General features: G+C 36.4%; 1 protein-coding gene across 1 annotated transcript; it reads right to left on the bottom strand.

Moving 5' to 3' along the window:
- On the bottom strand, nt 1-26,622 carry capn12 (calpain 12). Its single transcript, XM_058752208.1, has 21 exons — nt 26,332-26,622; nt 25,368-25,437; nt 22,707-22,825; nt 18,825-18,958; nt 18,414-18,585; nt 17,525-17,608; nt 17,051-17,136; nt 16,886-16,963; nt 14,696-14,871; nt 14,056-14,315; nt 13,295-13,306; nt 12,987-13,195; nt 12,830-12,866; nt 12,630-12,704; nt 12,484-12,529; nt 11,589-11,650; nt 11,047-11,115; nt 10,662-10,740; nt 10,427-10,543; nt 7,873-7,925; nt 1-5,893 (listed from the first exon to the last, which is right to left on the bottom strand). Exons 1-21 carry the CDS (start codon nt 26,515-26,517, stop codon nt 5,867-5,869), a joined length of 2,151 nt encoding a protein of 716 aa, XP_058608191.1. The 5' UTR covers nt 26,518-26,622; the 3' UTR covers nt 1-5,866.

The following is a 26,622-nucleotide window of genomic DNA, read 5'->3' on the forward strand; positions in this document are numbered from 1 at the left end:
TAGGGTAAACACCATATTTAATTTGACAAACAGACTGTGGATTACACAACAATACAACATATTAAACGGACTGAACGTTTATCCCTCACAGCCCTTTTTCATTTGCATCCAATTGAATATGGCCTCCACTTCAACAACAGTCCAAGGAATGTTAAAATGTGCCTCTCAAAGCAGAAGCTCGCTGATTCATGCAGGTGAATTTTGTAACAGTGCATGTCTCATGAATAGATCAGTGGTTCTTAACCCCCAGGGACCTCTAAAGGGCCTCAGCAAACTTCCAAGGGGGACACAGGATGTAGAATAATAAATCGTTAATAGTATATTAAAATAATATTATTCTAATCTAAATGAAATAACTATTGTTTCTAATGAAGAACATACAGTTCTGGAAAAGAACATAACTTCTGAAATCACAAAATCGATTTGGAGCTAAATGGAGCCAGTATACTACAAAAAAATGTTTTCTTTCTTTAATTTTTTTATTTTATTAATTTATTTTATATCTGAATGATTTTCTTTTGTGTAACATAAAATAAGAGTTTTTAAGGTCAAGGGGGTTCTGTGTTGTTTAGTTCCCAATGTTCTTTCTAAAATATTTGGTATTACACAGAAGAAACACAGACAATTTTAGAATGACAGGATTTTAATTTTTGCATGGACTACCTCTTTAAGTGAAATGTTTTGAAACCAAATATTGTAGTAAACGTCCCAAACTATTTTCATCACACATGGAGAGAGATCGCATAATCCCATATTTTAATTAGGCAGGAGCGGTTATAAATTTGGGAGATGACAGCTGAGTAAATCACAAATGTTTACTAGGGCTGAGGTGAACTTATAAACATTTGTTCAGATAAAAATAGCTGCAAATTGGTTTTAGTTTCTTTAGTATTAAGACAAAAGCCTGGGAGGCATTTACTAATGAATAGCCCATGGCATTTTGGTTAATAGAGGTTGATATAGAAGATTCACAAGATTTGAAGCTTATTTGAGCACCTGGTTCATACACAAACTTTTCCATGTGAAATATAAGCTACTATAGTCTGGGATAAACGACAACAGCAATCCAATAACATGAACAATCAGAATTCCTAGATCAAGTTCCTCCGGGCGTATGCATATAACCTAAATAATTGAGCGATTTAGGCAACACTGAACTAAAGACACCTCAGTCTATAATTATATAGCATTAACGCACCGTTAACAGTGCAATTATGAGCAATTACGATAGCTGTTATTGAATAAATACAGAAGACGTGAGTTAGTGATTAGAAGAGGGCTGTGAGGAGAAACCTTCCTTCTGATTACCAGCCTATTACTTTGATATCATATAACCATTTTCCTCTTTTCTTCCTGCCTAACATGCCACCTCACTGCAGTGGGCACACAAATACCAACACCATCCATGCATTTTTTTTTAAAACATGCATAAAAAACTCTCGAGTGCAGAATAATTTCACCCCAGTTTCATTAATGCGTCAGCCCTTAACGAGTTGACGTAAAAGTGAACACATTTAACTAAGTAGTCAGTGTGGGGGCAAACAGTCAAATTCAGTTTGAGTGACGCATTAGTCAGTGTGTGATGCACTCACACCCAAAGAGTTGACATTTTACCCATATTGTTGTTGTTCGTAAGCACTGACTCCCAAACGACTTTGCGTGAAAACGACCGTCCGCCTGATACACATTCTCAGGGTGATGAAGCTAAGATATGACACAGTTGCCCCACAAAATCCATGAAATACTTCATGTAAATATCTATAAATACATCCTGTGACATCAATTTCAGTAGTATCGCGTTCTCCAGTCAGGTCTAAAAATGCATCTTGGCAGTCTACTTAAAAAAGGCACCTTCCTTAAGGAGCTTCCACTCTGGAAAACGCTCCCACACACGCTGCACTACAACTCTGGAGCTATTCCTGTAGCCACCCCCATAGAACTGTACCAAATGACCAAGTGTCGGCAAGAAATAGAGGCAAAACATGTCACTGCGGCACACCAATGGGATCAATGGGGGAATGACAATGAGGGGTGACGGAGATAAGAATGATAACTTGAAAACAGATGGAGGGAGGTGGAGAAAAGGTTGGAGGAATTTATTCATCCAACCCTGCGATTCTGAATCAGTCTATGTCACACAAACACATGTTCGGCAAGCTGCTGTGCCTATTTCCTCCTTAGTAATTAGATTCAATCAAAGTAAATGTTCTATCTGCCAGAAACCCCATTCTAATTCTTCGGTTATTTTAGTCTGCGTTTCTCAGAAAGGAAACTCCACACATTTTTGATATTTCTGGCCATCTGTCATCTTGGCTTGTACGCATTCAGGTGGGCAAACTTTTTAATAGATACTCAGCTCTTTCCAAACGAATCAGTGGAAGACACACATCTGATTTAAAACATCAGTCATTGCGTCAGAGACAGATTTCACATCTCGGTGTAAGGGAGAAGCTCTTTTTTACGCTTAACAATTATCCTATACAATAATATTATTGTTATTATTATTATATCATTAATAATTATTAATCACAACAAATGAATTTCCAACTAAATGACAACAAGCTAATGAATATTTCTCAGCTATTTTTAAGCCAAGTTCAATATTTGTAAGGAAGCTACTGTGTCTGTGTGAATAACCTTGGTCTGCTGTGTTTTTGGCAGACACTTTCATTCTATCCACAGGAAAACACTAACCTTCTGTTTTTTTGGAAACTTAATACTTCTATTTTAAGCCAAATCACTGATAAAACATTATGACTGCTTTAGAATTGTATGTATTTGGTAGCAAGGCACGCATTTTGTGGTTTTAAAGTGTGGTATTCAGTATTATTATTCTTACTTTAAGGATAAGTGACCTTTCATGGGTTTTATTTGATTCCTAGGGTCCCAGGTGTAATTGTAAAGTTGAATTTTTATATTGGTGGACTAAATATATACTATTTATCTGCAAGAATGTGTGTTATAGATGCCATTTTCACAAGCTGTGATGATGCATTTCCACAATTATTAGCATCGTAAACCTAGCAAAGTTTTTTAATATATATATATATATATATATATTCTTTTTTTTATAACACTATATTCTGTGTTTTATTACCTTGGCAATAAATTATTGCCAAATTACAGAAAACTGGTTAATGCTGCTGCCTGAGTATTTTTAATTTTAACGGCTGAGGGAGTGACAACAAATTTGACCCTGTTTGGCAAAGTCGTAGAAATGCTATCATGTTTTTTTTTCTTTTGCTATTGGAGCAAATGTGAAAGCAAAAATTTGATTTGTTGTAGTTTTCATACACAAAAATGATGACTTATGCTTCTGAGAAACCAAGGAAAAGTGAAATATACTATCTGGGCCCAAAAAGCATCTTTCTTCATTGATGGCCATTTAAAATGAATAGTGTGTATTAGGGACGGTAAGATTCACCGATTCGCATCAGTGCATCGGCATAAAAGTTAACAATGCGATTCATCGATTTAAAAAGGTGTGCATCGGATACAAGTTGGCATTTGTATCGCGATGCATCGTTTCTAACATATTTGCATTGGTAAAAACTGATTTATTTATATATAACTATTACTAGAAGTGCGATACTTTTATTTTTTAGAAAGTGACCACTAATTTGTGACCGATATGTAGATTGATTTCTCCTCTCGAAACTGTTTCTCAAGTGCGTTCTCTCATCATTGCTGCTACATGAATATGACGTATCACAATACTACTGAGACCAAGGCATTAGAAGTCAGAAGGGACTTAACTTATGACTTTATCTCTCTCTGAACCAAAGAAATAAATGTGTAACCTATTGAATTGCATAGCATCATATTTTTTTCCATTACTTCATATTGCATTGAATCACATTGTGTTGAATCGAATCGAATCGAAATCAGTTCGCATTGCATCGTAATAGGGGTGAATCATATCGCATCAGTAGCTGCTTTATATGTATCGGTAATGTATCATATCGTTGGCTATGCATCGAGATGCGTAGTCACATGGCAATTGCGGCTCAAGTGATTGGTCCAAAAAACAAGTAGCCGAACTGGGCGCCCATGAGCAAAGATGGCAGACTTCTAATCGCATACTTCTAGAAATCACACGCCAGGCGAGATGAATGGGAATGGCTTTCTCCTGGTATTTTTGGAAAATCATTCTGGCTCACTTCAGAAGGAAGAGCAAGACAGGCAGACAGACAGGGATAACCGAGTCAAGAGCAGCTTTTAGAGAAGCGAATACACTAAGGGATTACAGTATAAAAAGTACACGATGTAACCGGGAAAATTATGGAAGAGGAAGTGATTGAGAGAGCAATGACGGACGTGTGCACCTGCTTTTTCTAGCCCTTTCCAGAGGCGCTTGGACTGTTGCTGGGGGCAACCTCTGTTCGGTCACCTTACGGCAGGGAGGAAGCATTGTGTGAGCAAAGGTTTCTATTAATAGGAGCAGCGGGAGAGAGGACAAGAGCGTGTGAGTGTGTGTTTGTGAGCAAGCATACGCGCATGTGTGAGCGAGCGAGCGCGAGGAACGCGAGGAGGAGGAAGCAGATTGTGAGAATGAGACAGTTACTAGAGAGAGCTGGAGGGAGGGATGCAGGGAGAGCGTAGCGGAGGAGGGAGCGATGGCGTGATGACGCTGTGCGTGGCGTCAGAGCGATAAGAATAGAGCCGGTGCGTGCAGGGCTGCTGAGACATCGCTTTTAATACCCACAGCTACTATCTCGCTCCCGAACAATGTGTGTGTGAGATTGTGTGTGTGTTTGTGGAGGTGTAGGTATACGCACAGAAAAAATTTAATATAGAAATGCCCCGTGATGAAAGACTATGACTTGTGCTTTTATATTTGGAAGCAAAAAAACGTTCTCAACTTTTAAAGACATTAAGCGGAGATACATAATGTTCCTAAGAGGGGAAAAAGTAGAGGAGGAAGTACGACTCATGCTGTATGAATGAAAAAATATGCAATTAGGCTCCTTGTTACAAGCATGACCATAATAACGAGCCCCTGCTTTAAATGCATTAACAGTCCTGCTCGACTTCTGAAAGGATATGAAAGCAGATATGACTGTTCAAAATGTATAAAAACAGCAATGACTGTATAATAATTAGAGCAATCAGTGACTCAAAATTAAATCCAGTTAATTGCATGATATTTTGATTAATCACATATCAATATTTGCTGGTGCTAAATCACACTAAATTAACATTAAATTGATAGCTATGCTAATGAAATGGATAAATGTGCTAGAGAATTCTTTTGAAATATAGATTGGTCACCTGTTCATCATTTACCTTTATTACAAATGCATATGCATTCTTTTTTTCTTTGTAACATAAAAGATGATATTTAGAAGAATGTCCAAGTTTCTCTAACAATGAAAGTGAATGGTGATCACAATTGTTCCTGGTCTCCATTCACTTTCATTGCATATGGTAAAAGAGCAGCTTGGACATCCTGCTAAATATCTTCTTTTGTGCTCCACTGAAGAAATAAAGTCATTTGGGTTTGGAATGACATGAGAGCGAGTAAATGATGACCGAATGTTCATTTACAAGTAAAATATTCCTATTAAAATATTCAAATGTTTTGATTATTATGAATGCAAACACACACATACACATTGTGTTAGGGTGTGGCGAGGGAGATGAAATGCAAAAGTCTGTTTTGTATCCAGGCAGTAATGACCTACATGGTCATAGACCCCAACTGATGGAGCGATGAGTGGGTGGAAGCAACTGCAGGGCAAAGGTCCGCAGATCACAAATGAGTTAGAAGAGGAGGAGATGTAGGAGACGTAGGCTCAGGTGGATGACGTCAGAGTAGTCTTGGCCTAGCAGGTCTGTCCCGCTGAGGTGTCGGGTCTGGACAGGCTCACACAGCCAACAGCTTGAGCAGCCACTGCACAAAGACCAGAGAAATGATTCAGGAAACGTGCTGTGCACATTATTAATAAATATACGCTTATATTATACATGCATGGTATTGATACATGTAAACCGTAAAGGGACAGTTCTCCCAAAAATCTAAATTTCGTCATTTATTTACACTTATGTTGATCCAAATTTGTATGACTTTATGTCTCTCTTCTGTGGAACATAAAAGATACGTGACCCTGGACCACAAAACCAGACTTAAGTGTCAATTTTTCGAAATTGAGACTTATACATCATCTGAAAGCTGAATAATTATGATATGATAGGACAATATTTGGCAGAGATACAACTATTTGAAAATCTGAGGGTGCAAAAAAATCTAAATATTGAGAAAATCGCCTTTAAAGTTGTCCAAATGAAGCTCTTAGCAATGCATATTACTAATCAAAAATTAAGTTTTGATATATTTACAGTAAGAAATTTACAAAATATCTTCATGGAACATGATCTTTACTTAATATCCTAATGATTTTTGGCATAAAATAAAAAACTATAATTTTGACCCATACAAATGTATCTTTGGCTATTGCTACAAATATACCCCAGCGACTTAAGATGGTTTTGTGGTCCAGGGTCACATATTTGAAAAATGTTGATAATCAAATCCTTTTGGTGACCACATACTTTCATGTGCAAAACATTTCTCAAAACATCGTCTTTTGTGTTCCAAAGATGAAAGAAAGTTATACAGCTTTGAGAGTGAGTAAATGATGACAGAATTTTCATTTTTGGTCAAAATATCCCTTTAAATGTCACCATTCAAGCCATTTCTAGGTATTGAGGAAATTGACATTTTTGTGGCTTTTAAATATGTATTTATTTATTTAGCTGATTATTTATGATTTATTTAAATACTATTAATATACACTACCAGTCAAAGGTTTTTGAACAGTAAGATTTTTCATGTTTTTAAAAGAAGTCTCTTCTGCGCACCAAGCCTGCATTTGTTTGATCCAAAATCAATATTTTAATAGTTTTAAATATTTTTACTATTGAAAAGCTGAATTTTTAGCATCATTACGGCAGTCACATAATCCATCATTGTAATATTCTGATTTGCTGCTCAAAAAACATTTATTATTATTAAGTTGAAAACAGCTGAGTACAATTTTTTCAGGTTTCTTTAATGAATAGAAAGTTCAGAAGAACAGCATTTATCTGAAACAGAAACCTTTTGAAACATTATAAATGTCTTTATCATCACTTTTGATCAATTTAAAGCATCCTTGCTAATTAAGCTTATTCAGAGACCAGAATCATCATTAAGAAGACACAAACTTGGGTTAGCAAAGCAATCAATTTGTAGTAAGGAGGATAAAACCAGGTTTACATGTATCTATAGATTAATGACGATAGGACACTCCCAAAACATATGAAGAAAAGTACCCGATGATGCAGTATTACATATATGGCAGTTAAAATTTGGTTGTAGCTTCATTTTAAATCTTTTGTAAGGAGTTATGTATGCTCTATGAATGACTTTGAAGTGAATAAGCCAAGTTCTTAGATGTTAAGCTGAGGTTAGACCACACTTTCTCCCAGTTGACAGATAAATCAAGGTCAGATCATTTTCAATTCCAAATAGATTGAATAGAAAGAGGTTTTGTAATGCAATCAATAATTATATCATATATTAAGGAAGACCAGAAGATGGTGCAATCCAATCCCGCATAGGATGAGAGGAAATGGGATATGCCCAAGGAAGTCCATAAGCTTTGAGAGCAGAACGTAATTGAAGAAAGACAAAATATGCGGATGCCGATAAACAAAATTTGGTTCTTAATGTCTGAAATGAACATCATATATATATCACCGTACTATAGCTGAACATGCAGTGATATTTTTAATAAGCGTTAATCATTTTAACATTAGTCAGGGGGTGTTCAGAGATGGCTGTGGAAGAGATTGAAAGAAATGAGCAGATTTGGACAAACAAGATCTTACAGCGTTGATGCCCTTGTCCTTCACCTCTGGGTTGGTCTCCAACTCAAAAAGATCTGAGGAGAAACAATTGGCAAGCTGAATTCTTCCAATTAACATGTTTACAGACTCTCACATCTATGCTAATGGTGTCATGAACGTCTCAACAGTGTTTAGGCATGCCAATAAACAGCATGATGAGATGAAGCGCTGCAGAATTATATTTACCTTCACACTAGAATCAGATTGTGATAACCATAAGTAAATGGCCGTAACATAAATACAATTGAACAAAAATAATAAATAACAAAGTGGCTACATATAATCAGTGGACACTTTAAAAGGTACACCTTTCTAATAATGAGTAACACAATAATTGTAATTGATAGCATGAGTAATGGTTTTGCATTAACAGATGATATTTTCTCTTACCCTTTTTAAATTTATACAAAGATGTATATCTGATTAATTTATTATTTTGCTTGTGTGTGATATAAAGAGCGGCCTTCCAGTGCTTAAAAGAATAGTTCATTCAAGATGTAGATGTAGATGTAGATTGGAAGAAATGTAGCATTACCATATGTACCATAATCCACAAGTAATCCAGACAACTCTAGTTGGTCAGTTAATGTGAAAAGGTGTGTGTTTCTAAGAAACAAATTCATCAAGACATTTTAACTTAAAACCATCACTTAGTTATGGCCAAAATCCATAATAACACTTTCTCCAGTGAAAAACCCTGTTGTCCTCTACCTATAAATATGTTTAAAACAGTTTTGGACCATTTTCACTAATAAACAGTGCTTGATCTGTGCATTTTTCTCTCATTCTGACGGCACCCATTCACTGCAGAGGATCCACTGGTGAGCAAATCTGTTCCAATAAAGAACCAAACTCATCTACATCTTGGATGGCCTGAGGGTGAGTACATTTTCAGCAAACTTTCATTTTTGGGTTAAGTATTCTTCAAAAATGTGTTCTATTCCTCACAATGTCCTAATTCATCATAACATGGGTTCAACAAGATGCTCAGAGATTCTAGACCTGGACCTCCCACTTGATGGCAGGATGGATCCATGGATTCACTTCACACTGTCTACAAGAAACTCTGACCCCCTTCATCTGCATGTCGCAGAAGGAATGGACTCTTTAGACCAAGCTGTGTTTTTCCAGTCTTCTACTGACAAGTTTTGGGGAGTTTGTGCCCACTGTAGCCTCAGTGTCCTATTTTTGGCTGACAGGAGTGGAACCCGTGGTCTGCTGCAGCTGTAGCACATCCACTGCCACATCTGACATGCTGTGTGTTTAGAGGAGCTCTTCTGCACAGCGCTGCTGTAATGCCTGGTTATTTCAGTTACTGTCACCTTCCTATCCATTTGAACCTGTCAGGTCATTCCCCTCTGACCTCTCTGAAGAACAAGGCATTTTTGTCCACAGCACTGCCACTCCCTGGATGTTATTGTGCTTTTTACACCATTCTCTGCAGATTCTACAGACTGTTGTGCACAAAAATGCCAGAAGATCAGCAGATTCGGAGAAATTAAAACCATTCTGTCTCGCACTAACAATCATTTTATGGTCAAAGTCACTTAGATTGTGTTTCTTCCTCATTCTGATTGTTGGTTTGAATGACAGCTGATTGTTATTTAAATGTGTGAATGCTTTTATGCATTGGATTGCTGCACATGATTGGCTGTTTGGATATTAAAGTGATAGTTCACCCAAAAAATTTAAATTCTGTCATTAATTACACACTCTCATGTCGTTACAAACCCCATTTTTGGGTTAACTATCCCTTTAAGCAACTGTACCTAATAAAGTGACCACTGAGTTTATATATATATATATATATATATATATATATATATATTATAAATAGACACACACTACCCTTCAAAAGTTTGGGGTTGGTAAGTTTTTTTAATGCTTTTAAAAGAAACCTCTTATGCTCACTAAGGCCACAATTATTTTATTTTGAAATACAGTAAAAACAGTAATATTATTGTAATTTAAAAGAACTGTTTTCTATTTGAATATATTTTAAAATGTAATTTATACCTGTGATGGCAAAGCTGAATTTTTTGTAGCCATTACTCCAGTCTTCAGTGTCACATGATCCTTCAGAAATCATTCTAATATGCAGATTTGAAACTCAAGAAACATTTCTTTTTTATTTCTGATTTTCTTTTTATTCGATTTTCAAAACAACAATACAAAAATAAACCGATGTTAAAAATGTTAAAAACAACTGCGCTGCTTAATATCTTTGTGGAAACCGTAATACTTTTTTTTTTCTCAGATTTCTTTGATGTATAGAAAGTACAAATAAACAGCATTTATTTGAAACAGAAATCTTTTGTAACTTTCTAATTTTTTTGCTGTTACTTTTGATCAGTTGAATGCACCCCTGCTGAACAAAAGCATAACTTTCTTTGAAACAAAAAAGGACCCCAAACCTCTGAACAATAGTGTATGCTGCATTTCAAATTAGGAATCATTCCAGAAACAAATTTGTCCTGATGCTCAGTAAGTTAAGGAAGAAGTAGGAATAGGAAGAAGTCTCTGGTCATGGACTTACCAAAGAGCACCTGCAGTCTGGCAACACAAGACACAAAGCCATAGAAAGGCAGGTATTGTTCACCAGCGCCAAACCTCTCCCACAACAGCTGTACCACAACATTGTCACAGTCCACACCTGAGGGCAGAAACAGACACGGAAGGAGGAACGTGAGTGCTGCAGAGGAGTGTAGAGACTCTAACTTTCCCTTTGTATATTAACACAGGGTGTGGTGTTTGTGTATGTATGCGTTCACCTGCAGCATTCAGAGCCAAAGTGAGTTCAAACGGACTCATAGTTCCTGACGAATCCTCATCAAACTGAAAAAAGATAGACTGCGGAGAAAAAAAAATCATAAATTGTAATATCAAACAGTAATTTCTGCATGTTTTCTTGAAAGGAAGCCAGTGTTTGGGATTTAGCTCTGATACGACACTGGCACAGAGCACTAAGGCAAATGAGTTCATAAACAGGATAAACAACAACAGAAAACAATATTTCAAGGTCTTTTGGTCTGTGCAAGACGAGCTCCATGTAACCTAACACAACCTGATAATTGTCACAGCTCAGTGTCCTCACTGCTCTTTCTAACACTGTGCCAAAGCTGAGAGTGACCTTTTCACGCATGAGAACTAAGATACCTGCAGATTGCGTAGGGAGGTGAGCAGCTTCTCTGCTTGAGCTCTGCTCAGACGGCCTCTGCCACCAGTCTACACACAACCGTTAAGAATATCAACCAAGAATAGAAGAAAAACATACATGTATTTATTTTTTCAAGTAAAGTAGTATGCTACTGTTTAAATGGCTCTTATTCTAACCAAGGCTGCATTTATTTGTTCAAAAATTCAGTAAAAACTGTAATATTGTGAAGTGTTATTACAATTTAAAATAACTGTGTTCTATCTTTAATACATGTTAAAATTTTTCATTGTCACATGATGTTTCAGAAATCATTTTAATATGCTGATTTGCTGCTCAAGAAGCATTTTTATTTTCAATGTTGAATTTTTTGAAAACTGTGATACATCTTTTTTGGAATTATTTGCTGAATAAAAAGTTAAAAGAGCATTTTTTTTTTTTACAATTTAACAGTCTTTACTGTCACTTTTCATCAATTTAATGCATCCTTGCTGAATAAAAATATAATTTTTAAAAAAAATATCACTATGTGGAAGAAGGATACGTCTTCCCCAAAGATGAGCTGTCTGCAGGTCTCCAGTGGAAGTTCATAGTCTTTTTCCAACACTAAAACACAATTAAAACACAAACAAGTGTAAACCTCCCTAGTGAAAAATAAATGTACTAAAATGTATTTGAAATACATTCATTTCATTCTAAGTATACTACAAATACATTTACATATTTATGCGCTTAATAAAAAATACCCTGCAATTGTACTTTTTTTGAAGTCTGCTAACCTGGAACAACTCATTTTGTACTTAATCCACTTTAATTGTGCGGAAGTAGTGCTGAAGTCCGACTAAAGATATATTTAAGTATATTTGATTGTGCTAAAGTGGAACTATTGCAAGTATATTTCAGGTAAACTTTAAATATCTTGCATTTAAAGACTGATATTATTCAATGATCATACAATCCTCATCAGTAGTGACATTAAAACACATTTTAGGCTTAATATTAAGAAATGTGCATTGTGCACAAGTAGTACTCCCAATAAAGTTATAATTTTTTATATCAGTAAGTCTCGGGCAATATTTCAGTAAATAAGGTAACAGATTTAAACTATACTTAGTATGAAACAAATGTATTAGTGGGTCATTTATTATCACATGGTGACCCATTCCATGTAAACATAAAATTTAGGCCACTTATATGGATGTTAATGTTGTGAGTGTAAATCATTGTATTATATAAACAATTTTATTATACAGTGCTAGCATACAAGTAGATGAATGTATAGCAACACTGCTGGAATTCATCGCTGGCTTAATTTCATTGTAAGTGAAGCTACATGATACTTCCACCTTGTGGCCATTTGTGGTACATTAAGTATGTTTGCTTAAATATTGTGAACAATCACTGTGGTGACAGCTTGTGATAAATGTGTACATCCAGACCTGAATTCACCAGGTTCATAAACTGCACAGCATTCACTCTGTCATCCTGGAAAGTGAAAAACATAAAGACATATTTAGAGATGTTTGCTCTCTTCAATGATTCATCAGATGCCCACAAATCTTTTCCACTCTAGAAAGTGACTTACTGATCCAGCCTTTTCATCATACCACTTCTGCACTCTAAACTGATCCTCAGGTAAGACTGGCTTTGACATTACCATCTGTGGAATGACAAATACACATGTACATACAAGGAGCAACATAAATATTTATAATATCATAATATCATATTTACACACACAGACAGTTGTTTTTCTTTCACATTTCAGTCAGTTAGATGTCTTACCACAGAGTAGTTGTTGGTGCAGGGGAAATCCTGGAACCTGTAAAGCAGATTTGAAACTTTTTTATGGTTAACCGCTGGACAGACATACTGCAGACAGCACTATGCCACACTCACAACAGAGAACTGATAGAAATGAGATGTTTTTCATTCTTTGTACCCTTGTATGTTGCTGGTTTTGGTGTAAACACGGAGGAAGAACTCCCCCTGCTGGTTGGGCCTGTAGGTGGAGGCTAGGATGACATAACTGCCAGGCTCTAGGTGCACCTTCCGCCACACGCTCCTAATGCCACGGTACTTTCCAGAGCGAGCAACCGGACGGTTGTTGGAGAAGAACTGCTGGTCCAGAGATCCTGGTTTGTCCTGCAGCTAAACAGAAGAAGTGAAGAAGTGAAAGTGTGTGCATGTGTTTGTATTTCAATAGTCTGTATTTTAATGCTGCTAGCTGATATTCATTCAGTTACTCACCTCAGGGGGAACCTGCAAAAGAGAATGAAGAGGTAAGACAAGAGAGAAAAAAAGGGCTAAATAAATTTGAAATGAAAAAAAAAACAACATTTTAAATTTGCATTAAACAAATAAAAAAAAAGCTAAAGTTACAAAGATAAAAATTGAGCTAATTATTTCTTTGTCCTTCCCACATTAAAATGTATGATGTTTACTATAATTATGAAATAATTTGGATTTTATTATTAAAATATTTTTATTATTAGCCTTCACACAAAACACAACATATGTGACAGTATTTGTAATTGTCTATATGGTATTCCCCAAATATATACACGATATACACACACACACACACACACACACACAGTATGTACAGTGTATAGAATTTTTAAAAATGTCTTTGTAAGACGTCTCTTATGCTCAGAAAGGCTGCATTTATTTAATCAATTATACAGTAAAAACAGTAATATTGTGAAGTATTGTTACAATATAATTGCATATGATGCTGTTTTCTATTTCAATATATTTCAAATTGTAATTTAATCCTATGATGGTAAAGCTGAATTTTCAGCAGACATTACTCCAGTCTTCAGTCTCCTTTTTATTATTATTTTAATTAATTATTCTATACATTTTATAAGATTATGTCATATGCATCACTCTATACACCAAAATGAAATGTATGAAAATACATTACTATGAAACTCTAGACATATTTTAGGCCCGGCTTAAACTGCACCACTCACCACTCATTTATATAATATGTAACAATCTCTCACCTGGTAGATGTGAAATGCAATGTAGAGAAAGTTGACTTTATCTTTTTGTCTGCGGTATTTCTGGAGAAGCTCCACCAGTACTGTGCACTTCTTCTTTTTCTCTCCCTGTTTCTCAGTCTTGTTCCCAGGAGCCACCACAACACCTACTTCATCGTCTTCTCCATCTCCTTCCTCCCCTTCTTCCTCCTCTCCATAATCATAGTCATCCACATCTTTCTCAGACAGAACCATCTGGAACTGAGGATTTTTCCAAAAAGATCCTACAGGTTTGAAAAAGAGGAATAAGTGATGAGGAAGCATTTTAAGGAAGCAGAGGAAGTAGTCACACTGTAAAAATATTTTTAGAGCAAATAAATAATGCTGAAAAATAACCATACTTTATTGGCTGTTTATTAGTACTTATAAAGCACATATTAATGCCTTATTCTGCATGAGCATATTCTACATCCTTAATCCTACCCAATACCTAAACTTAACAACTACCTTACTAACTATTAATAAGCAGTATTTAGGTGTTTACTGAGACAAAAGTTATTTTTTAGTTAATGGACCTTAAAATAAAGTGTGACCATATTATTATATATAAATCAGTATTATATCTAAATCAGACATATTTGTTAACAAGCATGCATGCAATTACTGGGGTATCGTCGGCTGCCCCCTGCAGAACACATTGGGACCCAGGTGCCTTGATGTGAGCTCAATGTCCAGGACGGGCTGGCTGTGTCATCACTCGCCTCCCCTGACATAGACTCCGGGTTCACACTGCACATTTCCACTGTATTAAACAGCCGACAAAAGTCTTCAATTCCAATCCTAAAAAACAAAAAGGCTTATGAAATCCAGACACAGGCAGATTTAAAAGGATAGTTCACCCCAAAATGAAAATGTTGTCACCATTTACTCATCCTCAAGCTGTTCCAAACCTGTAGGAGTTTCTTTCTTCTCTTGAGCACAAAAGAAGATATTTTGAAGAATTGACTTGGTCGGTGTCGCGTCATAGCTGTGTGGGCGGAGTCAGCGTGGGGGAAAACGATCCTTTCCCCCTCATTGGAAAAGCATGGTGTTGACCCAGAATGGTATACATTAACTCATTTCTGCCGCTCGACAGAGCAAGATATGTTGAAAAACTGAGCCGTATTGGGTCGGACTGTCCGTACGGTATCTGTGACTGCACAAACGACCCAATGGAATGGCCAGAGGTGTCGTTTCCCGACACTTTTTGTTACTTGTTTCTGTTGTAACTAGTGACTGTTTGCTTACTACAAGCCTATACGTGACGGCTTGTGAAAATAAACATTTGTCATTGTGTTTTGCTTAATTTTAATAAAGTGATAAAGACTAGAGTAAAAGCCTGTCATACTTTTTTTATTGATATATTAAAAATAATTTTAACATTGACAAAACATAGGCAACATTAAAGGTCTACTGAAGTGCCTTGAAATGCACAGCATTATGTGGTGTGTGCCAAACGTGCACGTAAATACACGCCGTAAAAACAAAAGATATAAAATAACATGAAAATATCCCTTATGAAAATTAACCGTGGTTACAACCAAAAAACTTGCTTACTATAGGTAAACCATGGTAAAAACAAATTAAACATGTTTTGATACACTAACCATAGTTTAACCATGGTATTTGAAGTAATCCAATTATTAAAAACTGTGGTTATAGGCTACAACTGGTAATAAAAACGCTCCCAAAACACAGTTAACCTACCATAGCCTAATTTTAGTATAGTAATACCACTGTTAATTTTCGTAAGGGATTGTGTATAATAATATGAAATAAATGTTTTAATAGATTATGACATTTACAAAATATCAGGGAGTGATATTTATTTGATGTGAAGGAGGGTTGCTGTAAGCCCCATCAGAACTGGGTTGGACTAATGACAGGTCATTGAAGTAGTCTAGCCTATCTGGAGTGCATATAAATATGAATATTAAGCTTGATATGTTTCATATGTTGTATATCCATAACTGCTGTCGGAGTTCTGATGTTGTGTGCTACCTCCGTCTGTTTATTCGGCAGTATATAAATCTTCAGATCAGATTAGAGGTACAGAACACCACACAGCAACATTTCGGCATTGCACCAAGCAAAAATCAATCGAAATCATTAAAAAAAAGTAATCAAGATCAAGCGCCTAACAAGGTCTCCATGCATTAATTCGAATGGTTTGTTTTCCCCCACTGCATAAACGGATATGACGTTTTTGTGGGCGTTCCCAGCAATGCCGACCAAGTCTATATTGGTAACCAAACAGTTGATGGTAGCCATTGACTTGGGCACTATGGAAATCAGTGGTTACTGTTAACTGTTTGGTTGCATTCTTCAAAATATTTCAACAGGGGAAAAAAAGCTTATATAGGTTTGAAACAACTAAATGATGACAGAATTTTCATTTTTGGGTTAACTGTCACTTTAACTAAATGGCCTATTAAGGGATGCGCTGACTGCAGTGGCAGTTATTATTAGTAGTAGTGTTAGCAGTGTTATATAATTCTTGGCATTTAATTGATTCCTGTTTGGCATGTGCTCAACAGTAGCAAGAGACAGAGATAGAGATGTGTGTGTGTGTGTGTGAGGAGATCACTCCCATGATAAAATCAATGGCGCTGTCTACACTGGAAGCACCAGTTGATGAGCAGACTGTTTCTATTTTTAGCATGCTGCAGAGCCATGCTTTTTTTTCACCATTTGTCTGACATAAAATGTTTCTACAAATATTAAGTTTCGGTGCATGTCCCAAGATAAAATTCTGATTGTGTGTGAGTTATGGAAATGTGTCCGGTAGAACTGTGTACAGCATACATTTACCTACCAGAATTCTCCATCTTCAGCTTTCACCAGCTCAAGTCTAGCCTTCTGAGCATTATCAACAACATCCCAGTCTTTACATCTGCACACACACAAACATAAATGTGCGGTCTTTAGCAGCCCTGAGATGCAACTCTGGTAAGAAGTGAGCTGCTATGGTCTTTCTCACTTGTCACTCCAGGGTCCACAGTATTCAACAAACCCCCAGGGGTTACGCAGCCTCAGCAGTAAGACCACTTCAGACGCCCTCTGTACCTAGATACACACACACAAACAGAGCATGTGAGAACCTATGAGGTGTATATTAGGCTCTCAAGGGCACTAACACACAGAGATGTTTGCGAAAAAATATAAAAAATCACTAATCGGATGAATCATTCACTGTCTATCAAATTTCCAGGTCATAATTCACCCCAAATAAAATCAATCAATCAATCAATCAATCAATCAATCAATCTTTCAATCTAAGGAAAACAATCTCACAATCCAAAAAAGTTACACTTTATTTTAAAGTATCCCCATAAGTGTAATTGAATGTAATTATGCATAATTTACAATAGTAAAGAACACTGTAATATAAAGTACCCCCCCCTCCTCCAGTGTTCCATGTTTTTGAAATCATGTGTGTGTATTATATTCATACCTTATCTGTATCAGTGATGGCATATGCATGCCCTTTGATAAGTCCCTCTGAAGTCACAGTGCCAATCTCCTTTACACTCGCAGCCTGTGCACAAAACACAATATATGTGTTTAATATGTATACAATCATGTATATTTTATATTGTATGTCTTTTATGTTCACCAAGGGCACATTTGTTTGATTTAAAAAAAGCAGAAACAACAATATTGCGAAATATTCCTACAATTTAACTAATTTCTGTTACAATAATTTTTTTTCCATAATTTAATTAATTCCTAAATTTTTAACAGCCATTACACCAGTCTTTAGTGTCACATGATACTTCAGAAACCATTGTAATATGCTGATATGCAATGTTAAAAATGTTGTGCTGCCTAATATTTTGTGCAAACAGTGGTGAATAGAAAGTTAAAAAAAACAACATTTATGTGAAATAGAAATCTTTTGTCATATTATAAACATTTGTAATGTCACTTTTCATCTATTTAATGCATCCTTGCATTAAATTATTTATTTAAGTAGCATATATAATAACCCATATCAGATCTATACAGGTGGAGCTGGGGAGGTGGAGGGTTTCAGAGGAACTCTGAAAGCGTGCTGCCAACTGCTCAAGTGAATGCCAACCAGTGATTTAAATGTAAAGCAGGAAGCTCATTGGCTGCGTATGCAACATGAACCAATCAGCTTGTGCCAAGTAGTTTAACGCTGTGAATATCATCAGTTAGCGTTAGGGATCCATCAGCCTGCACCATCTAGAGTTTAATGACAGAACTTGCTGTTAAATTCGTAAAAAAAAAAAAGAGAAAATCTTACTGACCCCAAACATTTAAACAGCAGTGTTCGTGTGTGTATGTGTCACTGTATCTGTGTGTAAATGTGTCCATACATGTATGAAGCAGCTGAGCAGGTTGCTCCTAGCCAGGGCAGCAGTGATGGCCCTCCAGAGCATGTGTGGGGGCCGAGAAGACACGGGGAGGGAGTAGGCAATGCCCCCCGTAAAATCCTCCATTCCTTCTGAGATAATTCCCCCTTTCAGACTGCCATAAGAACCAATCAGCCTTTAAGAACAGACAAACACATACACAAATATTACTAATTGGCTTCTATTGGTTAGATTGATTTCATATGAATTAATTAACATATATGAAATGCATTTGATTATTTTTCACAACTGGATGTTTTTTCCAAAAATATCAGTCCTTAAATAACACAAAGGAACAATGGCCTTCACGTGAGCGGTGTCACTAATGAACAGTCACACACCCACACAGTCAAGGACACATATGCTGGAACTGACTTGGCATAAGCTTTCTCCACCAGGGCGCTCCAGAACTCGTTGGTGGTGCGAGAGTAGCTGAAAAGCAGACGGCCCTCTCTCACAGGCAGCCTGTCATCCACTACCACCTCCACCCACTCACCATACTGCCAGAACTGCACCACACACACACACACACACACACAGAGATAGAGAGAGAACAGGGTTACATTCGCTCTATACGAGCACATTTGGGTGTTGATATACCTAAAAAAGTGGGCTGTTTTACTGATCAGTATCTGTCACGGTTTTGCAACATTTTGACCAGTACATTTCCTCTGTTTAAAAGGGGTCAATGTACTTCATGTACATTGTATGAAAATATGTAAAAAAATATAAAAAATAAAAAAAAGGGAAAAAATTGGTAAGATTTTTAAAATAATAGTCTTTATATATATATATATATATATATATATATATATTCTTTTTCATTTAATTTATTTATTTTTAAATAAATGTCTCTTATGCACACCAAAGCTGTATTAATTTTGACCAAAAATGCAGTAAATATTAACATTTAATATAAAGGTCTAATTCAGTATATTTAAAAATGTAATTTATTCTTTTGATGGCATACTGAATTTTCATCAGTCATTACTTCAGTCTTTAGTGGTAGATGATCCTTCAGAAATAATTTTAATATGCTGATTTGGTGCTCAAGAAACACTTTTATTATTATTATTATTATTAATGTTGAAAACAGTTGTGCTGCTTAATGTTTTTGTGAGAACCATGATACTGTATATACAATTTTTTTTTTTTTTCAGGATTGTTTGATGAATAGAAAGCATTTATTTAAAACAATTTTTTTGTAACATTATAAATGTTCACTTTCGATCAATTTAATTCATCCTTGCTGAATAAAAGTATTAATTTCTTTCAAAAAACAAAACAAACAAACAAACAAAACATACTCACCCAAACTTCTGAATGGTAGTGCACTTTAATTTAGGCACAGCAGCAAAAACGGTGGAAAATAGTCATGGAAAACTAAATGCTGACTGTTTTGGTGTAAAACACTTTTATATATGAAGAGTTCAGATGCAAAAGCCTCTAAGTGCTGTCTGAAATTTTCATCTAAAATAAGCATTTTTATCAGGCTCCTATGTTTATGGTCATTAATTTTACTCTAATGGCAATGTATAGGTCATTTTCTACACAATTAAAGTGAAATAACTGAACATAAATATAGGAGAGTGATTAAAAATGTTCATTTTAGAAGAAAATTTCAGATGGCACTTAGAGGCTTTTGCATCTGAACTCATCATATATTATTAAAGTAATAAACATTGTACGACTGGCCCCTTAAATGTGAAGTTGAAAGACTTTATGTGATCTTAGACAGGCAGGTATGGACCTGTTGGCCTGCAGGTAGCACCATGTGCATGTCCATGTGTCTGCGTCCATGTCCTTGGGCTACAGTAACAGGTCTAAACATTTCAGGAATCGTCCACCAATCAACAGTCTTCTCATTTCTCTCCTGTCACTCAGTTTTTGATGTGTCTTCTTTCTTTCCTGTCCTCTCTAACCCTCCTGGATCAGGTCAAGTCATGTTGTGCATACCTGTTTAGCCTCTAAATGTAATACTATGGCAGGCAGAAGTTAATTATACGATGAGAACGCCATAACAATTACATAACGCTGAGCAACCTTCCATAAGAGCTCTTCAGTGCTAATAAGTTTTGATTGTTTAATTAACTGTGCTGTTATCTCACAAGCTTACCCTCAGCTTACAACCACGCACACAACAGCACATAAGCCATGAGAGCTGTAGTGGCTTGTTTTATTGCATGCTTTGTCAATGTGAACTCTGAAACAAATAGCATTGCAGAAATAATTACACTCGCAGTGGTTCAGTCGTCACTTTGTGCTTCAGAGAATAAACCCTGAGGAGTAGGTGAGTAAAATGTGTAGTTTATTATATATACCACATATTTAGAAAGGGCTCATTATATACAACAGCCTGTAATTGAGAGATGCATATGAGAAAGTGAACAGTTACAAGGCTGTTTTGTTTTATTTATTTATTTATTTATTTTGTGTTTGGTTTCGTTTTAATTTTGTTTTATTTTCTACATGGTAGTTTGAAGTTAAATTTGGCAGTAAACTTATCTGAGTCTATAAAATATACCATCCTTGTTTTTTGATAATTTAAAAAATCTTATAAAACAACTTTTGCGTAAAGAATTATTAAATTAAGCAATTTCCCTAAAATAGTACAAGTAATGTGAGTAAAATGGGGTAAATAAACAGGGTTGCACTCCACCCAAATGCAAAACATATACAATAAACATATTATACTAATTCTCTTGCAAAAAATATGTACATTGAGAATTTTTTCACTTAAATTTTTTTCATTTTAACAGTTTCCATATGCAAATAATGCAAAAATAACAATTTGTGATAGGATTAGGCATTAATAATTTTTTTCCTGTCTTTTTTTCAACAGTATAATTATGTGCATTTATCTTTCTTTTTCATTCTCTTTTCTCTCTGTCTAGGGAACATTCACACAAAAAATATTATTTTTTTGGTCCATAATTTTTTGGTCAGTGGAAACCAAAACTGTTTGGTTACCAATATGTATCAAAATATTTTCTTTTCTGTTTCGCAAAATAGTCGTAAAAGTCATATAGGATTGGAACAACATGAGGGAACTTTACATGAAATAATTCTTGGGTGAACATGGCACATCTTACCCCACTCTTTGCTGCTGCATTTAGCAGAAAAGGAAGGTGATAGAACTTATTTAAAAGGATAGTTCATTCAGTAATATCTGTCAGTAATGTTATGAACACAATTTGTCTTTTGTCACCACTAGCCCCTATCTTAAAGTCATTAAAGATAAAAGACTATGTGAGATTGCCCCTAATCACACCCCCTTGTGATGTGATTGACAGGATTTGATGAACAAGCTCCACCCACCTTCACTTCTTTCAGTAAATCAGTTTACTTTCATGTTGCCTTGAGCCTCACAGTGGGCCTCTTTTTTTCTGGCTACCACTATAAGCACAGCTTTCTTTTTTAAGTGTGTGTCTCTCTCTCTCTCTAGTGGTTCCTGCTAAATTACAAGGCCGACAGGATTCCTCAGGGGTGGACAAAATAAAGACTATTCTGGTCTTATCTGTTTTTTGCTTATCGGTAATTGTGGAAACTGTTTAGGCAAGCGCTGATATATGAGAGTTTGCAACTCCAGGATCATTTTAAGAGGTGTGGTCATTCCAGATTTTGGATTTAATTGACCAGCATGGTTCTAATCAGATCATTAGTGGACCAAGTGAATAGTAGCTAGAGGGTAAAAGCTGATTTTGAAGGGGTCTGCAACAAATATACAACACAGGAACAAACAGAAACGCAATGTTCCTTTTCTGTGAATGAAAAACAGACAACTGAACAACAGACAGAATGATCATTTGTGCCAATGTGGTGCGTGTTTAAAGGGGGAGGGGCATGCAGATGTACATGACATCGAGACAAAAGGAAGATGACGGTAGCTGTTTCTGGAAAAAGCCTCAGCTGTTAGGGATGGTAAGGTCAAAGAAGACTGATTCTAATTACCATTCTCTTCGATGTACTACCTCCAGCTAGAGGTAAATCCAGACGCATAATTACACACAAGACATTCAAACGAGGATATAAATTCTGGAAGGATTTGACTCGCTCACAGACCCCCACTTGGACTATAAAAATGGACCCCTTTATATAAAATTTATGAGTTCTTTTATGCTTTCCCTATGCATCTTTTATTTACTAATATCAAGATTAAATAGCAATTGTGGATGAAAAACATGACGTATTGTATTACTTCTAAAGAATAGCCTCATAAATTGTTGTTTTTAATCTACGTTTCCTGTTCCCCCTTACCCTAAAACGGAAGATGCCAGCGTAGGATTCACTCAGGCTTTGCCCAGATGGAACCACTTTCACAAACAGAGTCGGGTGCATGGTGAGACAGGACAGGGCCGCCAACAGCCAGCAGTTACCTGTAGCAAGACACAGTGACAGGCTGTGTTACACAACACATCAATTACATCAATATTTATGACATATGACCACAGCCTCAAACACAAAGTGGAAATTCAGGCTTTGAAGAAGCAGGAGACGTGCGGTCTGTCTCCCGCACAGTGACATTCCTCTGTAACAGGTAACAGCTGTTCGTTTGCCCCGTGTGGGGGAAACAGAAATGGATTCGGCGTGACAACACTTCATAAAAAACATACTTAACACGGCAGCTCCCATAGGAATGACACCAAACAGAGCTTTAGAATAGAGTACGTCCAATTAATCGTCAGACCGCAAGAAAACGGGCTGGATATGTTGATGTGGAAAGCCACTTGAAAACAAATAATTACAATTTCTGCTTGAAGTGCTAAGAATAAGGCGTTATTGGGTAGATTTCCATTCAAATGAGATTATTTACATGCGTTTCTAGTGATGCGTTGCGATGTTCATATATTATTTAGAGAGGCCATCCAAATCCTGAGTGGCAAATTCACACTTCGTGATTTAAGCAAACATCTGCCTGCTTTGATGCAAGAGGCGCACAATTCTTTGCGTGTGTGTTTTACCAAGACAAGAAAACTCTGGAAAGTCAGAAATGTTGGATTTCGCAATAAATGATAGCCAGATGTTGCCGTGACAAGGATATTGTTTGGTATTTCTACTCAAGTACCCAGGGATACCCCTTAAATTGCATTGTATCCTTGGGGGATACAAAAAGGGAGTCAGTCCTTTCCAGAAAATTAACGATAAATTACCGTTTAAAGATCAAGTGTGGACAGGACCTTTTGAGAAATACTGGTAAATCAGTTTTGGCAGTTTGCTGGAATGAGAAGTTGTGGCATTACCAGTAAATTACTGTTTTGATGCTTTATGTGAACAAAGCACAAGAATATTGATATGATGTAACAAGTCTGCATTAGGCCAGTCATAAAGTTCTGACTCTGCAAAAGATGTCCGATCGCATGTTTACATAAAAAACAAAAAAAAACAATGGAAAAGCAGCAGCATGGAATGCAAAAAGTCATATAGAACGCTGGAAGGTGGAAGGTCTCTGTGGAGAAGAACATGTTTGTTTGTTTTGTATGTGTGCATTTCAGTGTTCCTTGTATTTTGGGGTGTGTTTTGTGCTCCACTTTTGACATATGCTTCTAACAAATACGACATCTGAAGGGTGCAGCCTTTCGAAATATAAGACACAACAATTTAATTAAAATGAAAGAGCTTTTGTGCAGATTCAGAGGATGGTGCAGCATTTAAAAGTCATTTCCGATTTCCATATCCATTTTGGTGTAAATGGCATCTTAATTGTAATAGAAGCCATTTTTAAAATTTACAAAGGTGAAAAGTGAAATGGAAAGTGGCTAATGAGTGAGTTGGACCAATTTCTGAGAAAATCAACTTTGCAATGTAATATGCTTTGGATAAAAGCATCTGCCAAATATGTAAATGTTTCTATATTTTGGGGAATAAAAAACTGTAAATGAATAAACTGAAAATGAAAGCAATATTTTGAAGGGAAAAAAGAGAGAAATTGTAGTATCTTAATTTTTAAAATATATTTGATAATAGTAATGTTTTTTTTATATATATACTGCACTTTTTAGGGATTATTTAGATTCTGACAGGCACAGGTTTTGCTATGGCACATGCATCAAAATGCATGGTAAATAAACGCTGTACTCATTCGGCATTCTTTTTTTTTAATGGATTTAAATAAATTTATTTCTGTTACAAAGATGAGTCTTATTGAATTCTGATTTTACTTGATATACACCTTGTTGATATGAGTTGAAAAGGCACAAATTTCTGGTCTGGTGTTGATAAAGGGGTACTTGACACTTTCTCATGGGTCTTTGGGGGTACGTAAGACAAAAAAAAGGTTGGGAAACACTTAACTATAGAATACAGCTGTGCAAGTAAACGTTGAGTATCTCGCCAACACTCCGCGTCAAAGAAAACACTTTCCATCAACACCAAATCAACGCCATATGTAGAAAGGAAGCGAGAGGGGTAAAACAATAAAACAATACCCGCTGTGCACAATAATTGTTATTCTTTAGGTGGGTGGAAATGGGGGGCGGGAGAGGGAGGGGTGTACAGACGATGCCAATCCGACCTCTCGCTCCCTCCTTCTTCCCTCTGCTTTCATCCCTCCCTGTCTCTAGTACATTTGTCATGTTTTTGATGTGAGTGGCCTGCGGCGGCTCCGTGTTGCATCTCTCAGCAGAGACTCTGCAGGAGGCTCTGAGATCAGCGCAGTGTCTCGAGGCTACAGGGGCAGAATTAGGATAGTACATTAAGCATGATGAGGAAGATCTGGGTGGAAGAAGATGGGGGGAGGGCATCTGCATGATAAGGAGAGGAAGAGTGGGAGCATTGCCAAAGACGGATATTTCAATGATGGTGCTCATGCCTTGAGGGCACTTTCGGGTGATTTGGTTTCTGAGAAGTGCAGTAAGGCGTTATCCCATTATCCTGGCATAAAATATGAACAACCGTGCGCTAACACGGGCGTACACTCACCCAGCTGGCCCTGGCAGATATCGGTGGTGCCCATGGTGCCCTCAACAAAGACAGCATTACTTGTGATTTCCTGAAGAGGGGGGAAGAAAGATGGGTGTGAGCCAAAAACAATTTGCAAGTACATGTGATGAGCTGATGAGGACATCTGAATACACATGCAAGAACTATACAGGCTCAGGGTCGGTCTGTCTTAAAGGAATAAACCACCAAGAAAATGAAAATTCTTTCATCATTTACTCGCCCTCTTGTCATTTCAAACCTGTATGCATTTCTTTCTTCTGGGAAACTCAAATTTGGAAGAATATCTAAACTGTTTCAGTGCCCATTGACATAAACCAAAACTGTTTAGTTGTCAGCATTCTTCAAAATATCTTCTTTTGTGTTCAGCAGACGAAAGAAATTCATACAGGTTTGGAATGGTTATGAGGGTGAGTAAATTGACAGAATTTTCATTTTTGAGTGAAGTGTCCGTTTTTTTAAAACAAATTAAAAACATATCTAAATTATTGACTGATTTTGAGAAATTCCCCAAATTTGGCAGCCTTTTTGTTTTAATGTATAGGCTATATATTTATGCTTTCATCAGTTCATTTTCTGTTTAATGTAATTTTACTTGCTTCTGTGTTTTCTAGTGATATTCTTGAATTATAATTAAAAAAGAATAGTCAAAACGTCATGGAAAAGTAACTATGATTTCACCATAAACATTTAAGATTTTAATTTTAGTGGCTTGAAATACAGTGTAAGGTAATTTTCCCTTGAGGTGCAACATAATGACCTCATAAAGTGTGAAGGGACTTTACTGGTGTTCAGTCAAAATTCCTGTTTTCTACTTCACTTTCTGCTGTTTCTTTTAACTTATTGTCAAAATGACTGTTATAAATGTTATTATACATTGATACCAATTAAATTTGCTGTAAAATCACGGCATCAAACCACGGTTTTTATGCATAAATTAAGTTACCTTTGGTCGCAGCCACTTCACTGCCTTTTTAGGATCAGGATCCACTGGAACACCGAGGGAGCTTTGGTTCGCTGCAAACACCGTGTCAGAGAACACAGCAGCAGATTTGAGGCACTTCTGCAGCAGGGCGTCAAAGTCTTGATCTTTGAACTTCACCGGATTGTCAATGGAGCCTAACTCAGACATCGCTTCAAATCAGCAGAGAGGATCAGATGTGCTAGTACTGTCACAGACTGTGCTAAATTTTCTGAACTTTAGAAAAGTTTGGTGCAGCAGCACATCCCATCCTAT

Source organism: Onychostoma macrolepis, chromosome 18 (assembly GCF_012432095.1).
Source record: "Onychostoma macrolepis isolate SWU-2019 chromosome 18, ASM1243209v1, whole genome shotgun sequence".
Lineage (NCBI taxonomy): Eukaryota > Metazoa > Chordata > Actinopteri > Cypriniformes > Cyprinidae > Onychostoma > Onychostoma macrolepis.